Source organism: Myotis myotis, unplaced genomic scaffold (assembly GCF_014108235.1).
Source record: "Myotis myotis isolate mMyoMyo1 unplaced genomic scaffold, mMyoMyo1.p scaffold_m19_p_76, whole genome shotgun sequence".
Taxonomy (NCBI): Eukaryota; Metazoa; Chordata; class Mammalia; order Chiroptera; family Vespertilionidae; genus Myotis; species Myotis myotis.
In genome coordinates this window covers 9,100-17,884 of record NW_023416386.1, presented here as the reverse complement: position 1 = coordinate 17,884, position 8,785 = coordinate 9,100, and the positions used below count along the sequence as shown (strand labels likewise).

General features: G+C 48.8%; 1 gene segment (V, D, J or C); it reads left to right on the top strand.

Annotated features, from left to right (window-relative positions):
• Positions 1-1,384: 1,384 nt before the first annotated feature.
• On the top strand, positions 1,385-7,444 carry LOC118660992 (the record flags this gene model as incomplete). The annotated part of the segment is given in 5 exon segments: positions 1,385-1,432; positions 1,519-1,843; positions 6,978-6,991; positions 7,219-7,272; positions 7,370-7,444. Coding segments are annotated over 5 exon segments (514 nt in total), but the record flags the coding sequence as incomplete, so codon positions are not given.
• Between the last annotated feature and the right edge of the window lie 1,341 nt (positions 7,445-8,785).

Here is an 8,785-nt window from a genome sequence, read left to right as displayed (position 1 = left end):
CCAGCCCCACCTCTGACTCTCCCTGGGGAAAGCCTGATCTGTTTGACCTGCATCTGGGTGTACAGGACCTGCAAAACATGGTCACACGAGTACCTGCTCTTCAAAGTCTGTGTTTGTATCCTGGGTGCATTTGATTGGCTTCCAGAGAAAGTCACATCCAGGCCTAGAATCCACGTGTGGTCCCTGCCCATGTGCTATGTACAGGGAGGAGGGACAAATGTGGATTTCATAGCAAAGAAAATCATCACAGTGTGTGTGTGTGTGTGTGTGTGTGTGTGTGTGTGTGTGTGTGTGTGTGTAATTTATTAAATAGAAGTGCAGTGAGATTTGTTCGCATGCTGGGATATGCAGATGGCACTTCAATGAGAGGAACCTGAGGACATAAGAGACCCCAGAGCCCCCAGCAGCTTCTGGGTGAGGGGAGGGTGGGCTGTGTCCCTACATCTGACAGCTCTAGAGAAGGCTCCCTGGTGGCTTCCTAAAGCCCTGGTTTGGGGTCTCTCTGTAGAATATCAGGGTTCAATAAGGACAGTTCACTCTGTCCAGAGATGTCAAAATCACACGGTATCCCTGAGAAAGCAATCTGACATCAGGGCACATCCTTCACTACTGGACTAGAGATGCTGAGAGGTCAATGCCCTGTGATCCCTGACAGGACCCTCCCCTGCAGAGCCAGCACTGGCCAGCAGGGGATGCTCAGGGCCATGGAGCACAGGCTGCTGCCCCAGGAGCAGGTGAGAGGGAGCTGGGCAGGGGTTTCCTCTGAGGCCTGGGCCTTCCTCTCTTCATACAAACAATCCAAACTGAAAGGTGGACACTACTACTGAGGTGACTGTGAATATCCTGCTCTATCAGAGCATTTACCAAACTCAATGAGACATGAGAACCCCACACAAGGGGGTGTTTCTATGGCTTCGGGATATCTGAATTGTAAGGGACTGGCACAGGGATGGATTTATTACCTCACTAGGGGCAGCATTTTGGAGACACACTGATCCAGGAAGAAGACATTCAGGTATCAAAGCCCAGAGCTGGGCCAGGTGGCCCCATGTCACCTAAAGGTGGGCCCACAATGAGGAGCATGTCCTGTGGGGCTGGTTCCTCAGTGGGAGAAACTCTGACTGCACAGACGTCAGGGACCTGGCAGATGACTCACCTCCTCCACCCAAGATTAGGACTTGGACACTCAGACTCCCACTGAGCCTGGTCCCTGTGTCATCCATCTTCTCTCAGGTGGGGTCAAGACCTCAGCTATGAAATACTCTGCCTCATGAATATGCAAAATAGAGGAGGCAGACTGGATTAAATATGGATAAGTCTATGCCCTGAGGGCATCACCCACAGTCACACCCTCCCCTACAGAGTGCTCACAGCACAGCCCTCACCATGGACTGGAGTTGGAGAACCCTCCTCCTGGTGGCTGTGGCTACAGGTAAGGGGCTCCCCTGTGTCTGGGTTGAGAAAGGGACCAGGGAGAGTCAAGAGGGTTTTCCACCCACTCCTGTCCCATTTCCACAGGTGTCCACTCCCAGGTGCAGCTGGTGCAGTCTGGGGCTGAGGTGAGGAAGCCTGGGGCCTCTGTGAAGGTCTCCTGCAAGGCTTCTGGATACACCTTCACCAGCTACTCCATGCAGTGGGTGAGACAGGCCCCAGGAAAGGGCCTGCAGTATATGGGCTGGATCAACACAGAAACTGGGAAACCCACGTATGCCCAGGGCTTCTCAGAAAGATGTGTCTTCTCCATGGACACCTCTGTCAGCACGGCCTATCTGCAGATCAATGGCCTCAAGTCTGAGGACACAGCCATGTATTACTGTGCAAGACACAGTGAGGGGAAGTCAGTGTGAGCCCAGACACAAACCTCCCTGCAGGAAGGTCTCTGACCACCAGGGGGCGCTCAGGGTCCCTGAACACAAGGACCATCCCAGCAGCAGGTGCAGTTGGAGGTTTGGGCTGGTTTCCTGTGTGGTTTCCTCTTCATGTCACAGTTTCCCTCAGGGAACCTCTGGATTCCTGATTCTGCACTTACCTCTGATGTCTCTGAGTTAGAAAAGTCTGTTGTAAACAGAGACAACTTTCTCACGTGGACAAAAGGCACAGAATCTCTTTCAGACACTCTTGTGCCCAAATGACAATCATCTAATTTTCTGATCCAAATGCCCTGAATCTAACAAGAGGCTCTAATGACTTAACAGTGCAGCTCACCTGAATGCTCACCTTAAATTGAAAAACATCTCTATTTCTAGCCGTGGCCAACACAGTTATTTGAACCCAAAGCTGAGAAGAAAAACCCCAGTGATGACAGTCATTGACTTGACATCATGCTCATAGCACCAAGAGTAGGGGACACCAGGCAGAGGCAGAGGGACCCACACAGCTTGGTGCAGATGTCTAGGCTGATGATGAGCACAAACATTAAGGGACATGGGATGTTTATTATGCACATGGTTAAATCTCTGGGAAGCAGAGGAAAGGCCCTTCAGTCAGAGCTGGTTTATGAAGCCATGAAAGGAGACTGGTTCAGGGCTTTATTTTATCCAGGCGGTTGGGGATGGTGAGGAATTCTGCTTCCAGTGGGTGGTTTCAATCTCAAAATGACATCTAAGGAGAAAACTATGATTTCTTAACTCAATTCACATGTCAGCAGCCGGTGGAGAAGAGGCAGCAATGAGTCAACAGTTGTCAGAACTCAAACAAAAAAGAAAATAGAGTATGGCTACCCATTTTGCTTACAACTATAAAAAAGCAAAAATTGAGATAAAACATCTTTATGTGTGTACAAAAACAAGATCTATAGAAAATGAGAAGAATAATTAAAAGTAAGCAAATGATGATGACGAAAATTATGATGGTGATGATGATGATGATGATGATGATGATGATGAAATTATGATGGTGATGATGATGATAATGGACTGAGACAGGGGTCCAGGTCCATTGAAATTATGGCTCCTTATAAAGACACACCATCACAATGGCTCCTGAAGTGAGGGGTGTCCACTCTTCTCTGTAAGTGTTGACATATTTTCTACTGGGAGTCCAATGAATTATGCAGCTTGGGTGATCGCTGATATGACCAGGTGAGTAATGAGGCCAAAGGTGCCCAAGTGTGAATCTTCTGGACCTGGGAAGGTGTTAACTTCTATAACTGAGACACTGTGAAGATATGCATGTAGGTAACAAGGAATCACCTTTTCACAGGGTCCTATTTCTCTTTATCCCTACCTGCATGATCCTTAACATCCCTATTTCTAAAAATCTCCTGTTGATTATTATTCAGGTATTTTCTCCAATGATAGAAATTTTCCCCATATGCCCTGTATTTTCTGTTGAGCTTTTAGTAGAAGAAGCTTTAAACCTGTATGTAGAGTAACTATCTGTTTTTGAAAGTCAGGCATATTTCTGATGTGTGATTCAAAATAAATCTTGCATCCTCCCCTTACCCAGACCCAAAGTCAACAATATTCTAGGACATATTAAAAGGATCTTTTATCATGAACAAGTGGAATATCGTCCATAATGCGAGGATTGATCAATGTATGTAAACCACAGAATGTAGGATGAAAACATTTCATCACACTCTCTGACCCGGCTGATGTGGCTTCGTGGTTGAGAGTCGACCTATGAACCAGAAGGTCATGGTTTAATTCCTGGTCAGGGCACATGCCCAGGTTGTGGGCTTGATCCCCAGTAGAGGGTATGCAGGAGGCATCTGATCATGATTCTCTCCCATCATTGATGTTTCTATCTCTCTCCCTTCCTCTTAAAAATCAATAATAATATATTTTTAAAAATAAGCTCACACTCTCTGTCCTCAGACTGGTATAGACTGTCCCTACATGGCCCCTTCCCTCAGACCGGCACTCCTGTGCCCCTTGCCATCTTCAATAAATCAGAGGCCCAGTGCACTAAATTTGTTCACAGGTCGTGTTCCTAGCAGCTGCTGGCTCATGGCCAGGGCCTCCCTTCCCCTGTTGCTGGCTGCTGACCAGGGCCTTCCTTCATTCCACACCTCCCCGTGGTGGTCAGCATATGTCATAATGAGCGATCAAACTCCTAATCGGTCAAACTCCCGAGGGGACACTTCGCATATTAGGCATATATATACATATTAGTCATCAACACACACAACCCACTAAATATATTCATCTCTCGATGATCACCCAGGATATGTGTCAAACAAGTGGCCTGAAGCTGCCATCAGCCTCCTGCTAAGCTGACCTGCCATGAACCATGGCAATACCAGGTAACTCAATGATACTCACAGACAGGCCTGTGCAAGGTGAGGGCACAGCTAACATAGAACACTTCTAACAGCAAACACACCTTATGTCAGACACTCTCCCGTCTGTAGGACAAGCCCCTGTGATGGCCAGGTGGGCTGGTGAGCCGAATGACAAGGTGTCCCTAGTAAGCAGAGCTTGTGTAGACAGTGAGATTTCTGTGAAGGTGAAAGTCACAGCACTGACACAAAGCGGAACTGGGAGAGGAATCCTCAGTTGAAATAATTTCAGAGAAAGCTCAAAGTTTAGTAAATGATGGTAAGAGAAGTGTTTACTTAAGAAATTGGACAAGGGGAAGAAAAATTGTACTCCATTGAGTGTAACACAACACAGATGAAAACTAATGATTTCCTGAAACTCTTTCTTATAAAAATACTAGAGGCCCGATGCACAAAGATTTGTGCAAGAATGGGCCTTCCACCCTGGCCAGTTTGGCTCAGTGGATAGAGCATCAGCCTGCGGACTGAAATGTCCCAGGTTCGATTCCAGTCAAGGGCATGTACTTTAGTTATGGGCACATACCCAGTGGGGAGTGTGCAGGAGGCAGCTGATCGATGTTTCTCTCTCATCAATATTTCTAACTCTCTATCCCTCTCCCTTCCTCTCTGTAAAAAATCAATAAAATATATATTTTTAAAAAAGAATGGGCCTTCCTTCACCTGAGTGCTGGTACTACTTTTGCTCTTGCCAGGGCCGCTTTTCTGCCTTCCCACACTGCCCAGAGGACTGGAGCTACTGGGGTGGTGCAGAACGCCTGGCAATGACGCAAGTGACCCACCCTGCTCCCGGCCGCTAGGTACCTCTGTATGCAAATTAACCTGCCATCTTTGTTGGGTTAATTTGCATACTGACTCCTGATTGTCTGGTCGGTGTTGTGAAGGTACAGTCAATTTTCATCTTTCTCTTTTATTAGAGTAGAAGTAGATTTTTTTTTTATTTATTGATTTCAGAGAGGAAGAGAGAGATAGAAACATCAATAATGAAAGAGCATTATCTATCAACTGCCTCCTGCACACCTTCCACTGGGGATTGAGCCTGCAATCCAGGCATATGACTTGACCAGGAATAAAACCATGACCTCCCACTTCATGGGTCAATGCTCAACCACTGATCCATGCCAGGCAGGCTCAGCTTTTTGTTATATTCATTCCGCTGTCTAAAAGTACCAACTGCCTGGAATGCACACACAAATTTAAATCCACAGAAACTTCCAAATATCAAAGTACAGCCCCATTTTGTAATTAAGAAAACTGTACATTTCCAAGAAATCCTCTGGTTCCATGTCCTCACGCTGCTATCCTCCTCACAGACTAGCCCTAAACTTAACCATGGTCTTCTCAGCCCAGCACTCTGCTGGACAGAAAGGCACAGGGTCAGGGTGCCCTGAGGCTCAGGGTGACACTAGGGCACCATGGCCACCGCAGTCCTGGCCTGAGATGTCTCCTGAGTGGCGGCTCAGCAGCAGCCTATAGGGAGAGTCTTCTTTCACAATCCCACTGCCCTCAGGTGGCTCCCATTCTTTATCCTCTGGACACTGAAGGCTGCATGCACGCCTGTCTTCAAGCTGCAGTTCCATTTTCCCTTTCCTTCCTCTGCTTCTGGTCCACACACAGCTCCACTGGCTGCTCTCCTGTGTCAGGAGCCCTTGGCCCTGACCAATCCAATCAGTCGGCTACTACTCACACTCTGAACAGCCTTGGTGCAGCCTTCGTTGTAGTGGCCTCATCCATCCCCTGAATATCTGAATATCTGTTCCTTGTCATCAGGCTTGTCTGCGGGACAGGCCCAGTGCACCCTGGGCTATGTCTCCACAGCTCCCTGGAATTTAATGTGCTACATGCCCGGGATCACTTTGATAACATTTGTGAAAATCTGGTCGGACTGTTAACAATATACAATCCAATCCAATGTATTAATCCATGAAATGAGTCACCACCTCTGGGTTCAGCAGGGTCAGAGCTTCCAGGACACCAGGTGTTTTTGAGAACAACCATGGCCGCTCTGCACATGGCAGTGTCCACTGGATCCACCTTTGAGCATCCCCAGCCCTGGCCTTGGCGGCCAACCAGGACACCTCCCACCAAGGTCAAAGCAGCTCCTGACCAGGTCCTCTCCATGACCAGTCTCCTCCCAATCTCTTCTCAACCAGGTTGTGATCTGTAGTCTTGAAGGGGCATCTTTGCACAGCCCACTATTAGCCAGAATCCCATCAAGCTGGTTTGGCTAGAATCCCCCACCCTCAGTCTGTGCTCCCCCTTGAGGCCTCATTGGGTTCCCCACCAAACACCCCTCCCCAGGATATGTCTGTTCACCCTGGCTGGCCCCCAGGTTGAAGGCTGTCAGGGCAACTCACCAGGCCCACCGCAGCCCTGCTGTTCCCTCTTAGCACCTGTCCATCCACTGACCCCACCCTCGTCTTGCATCTCAATTCCAACATGGGCTTGTTTAATTCAGACTTGAACCATCTCTCTCTCTTCCACTGGCAACCCCTTTGGACCCTTGCCCTGATTCGTTCTGCCTTCCCCTTCCTTCCTTAACAAGTGTGAGGATGAAGGTGTTCCCTGAACACTCTGCCCACTGAGGGCCTGAGCAGATCAGGACACTGGTCAGCCCTGCCTGTCAGTAGGCCCAGCCCAGGAAGTGCCTGCCACACACTGGGGTCTGGTTGACTTGTGACCATACCCCCTTTGGCAGGTGGCAGTTCCCAGGTGAGTGCCCTGCCAGGCCTGCAGTTTGGGTGCCCGTCGCGCTCCCTCCAGGGGTCTCAGACATGCACCTCTCCTCAGGCCCCAGGGTTCTTGGTTATGAACCCTGGGACATCTCTCCTGGATGGCAGGGCTGGGAATATTCAAACTCACCTGGGAAACCACTCTTTTAACTCAAGAATCACCTCCCCACCACCCAGCGGGGTGCTCTGGGCTGTCTTCACTCTCAGCCTCCAGCATGGACTGTGCCATCACCCTGGCCATTCTCCTGGCTGTGCACCAAGGTGAGTCACAGACTAGGTGGGTCCCAGATGAGGGAGGCTGGTGATGGGGATCCCAGATACAGCCCATCCTTCCAAGGCCATGTAACCATCTCCACAGACAACTCCATCAGCACCAGCTACCTGCAGTGGAGCAGCCTGAATGCCTCTGGCATGGCTGTGTATTACTGTGCGAGTGACACAGGGAGAGAAACCACTTCCTGTGAGCACCAAAACCCTTCACCAGCACAGGAAAGAAGCCCAGGCACCTTCCTCAGGGACACCTCAGATCTGACCCTGGAGGAAGCAGCATTTGCTCTCCCCAAAGGACTGAGAGCAAGAGAAGGTCAGCATGGAGGAGCTGGGCCCTGATGACATGATGTGAGGGAATGCTCCTGGGCCCTGACCCTCTTACTGGGATACAGCTGCTGTGTAGAGCTCACCTCTGGGCAGGGACTCGGCCCCTGGTGCTGGTTGCTCCTTCTCTCAGCTGCTGCACAGGAAACACCACAGAAAACCTCAGTGTCCCCAGAGCCTTCAGGGCCTTCTCTCTCCATCATCGGCCATCTCTCTCCACCCTCCCACACCTGGCTCTCATCTTGAATAATGTGTCTGTTTTATCTTCGAGGTCATAGAAATTCTTCACGCAGTGTTCTCATTCTTGACGTGGTGCTTCACACAACAAAAATCATACTTATATTTTTAATACTTTTTTATTTTTTTTTTATTTCAAAACATTATTGTTTTTATGGTGTTTGTGTTGTTCTGCTATTTTTGACAAGGTTTCTTCCTGTAACCGGGTGTAATGTAGTAAGTCCTGACTATAAAATCTCATGTCTCACACGTGCTGTAGATGGACTTCCATTCCTTTTATGCAGTTTGTCTGCTGGTTCTTTTTTTATTTCATCTTCTGCTTGAATTTGCTCCTCATTTGTGGAATGTTCCAATGAAAAGTGTCGGAGCTTTGGCTGGGGATGAAAGCAGAGTGTGTGGTCTCCGGGAATCCTCGGCAATCCCATGCGTGTCTTCTGCGTATCTCACTTGCAACCTCTCAGGGGTGTGGCTGCAGGAAAGCTCCCTCCTCAGCCCAGTCTCTTTCCCTCCTGCTTTGGAAACCAGGAAAGTTATCCTCTGCCAGTGGCCATCCTGGGGGAGGGTATGATTGACACATTTTGCTTATTAATGCATCTTCCAAAGCAGTTCAAGTATTCATTCACAAGCAGACACACATATCAACTATTTGCATGTCATTGGAGACAAGAAGCCACCTTGGTGTTGCTGCTCTATGGGTCAGAACTCATTATATTTGCCTTTGGTTTCACTCTGGTTTGGGGAGCTGTGGGAGGAATCACCTTGTTTGCCATGTGCTGTGTTTGTCCTGTGGACGCACTCAGACACCAAGCAGGGTTTCTCTCATATTCTAGGGAAATCTCAGGAAAAGCACATGCAGGCCATAGAAAGCAGTACAACAGAAGAAGTAAAGAGAAAATATGGCGGCAGTGTAGACAGATGTGTCCAGTGCCTTGTCCCAGAGCAG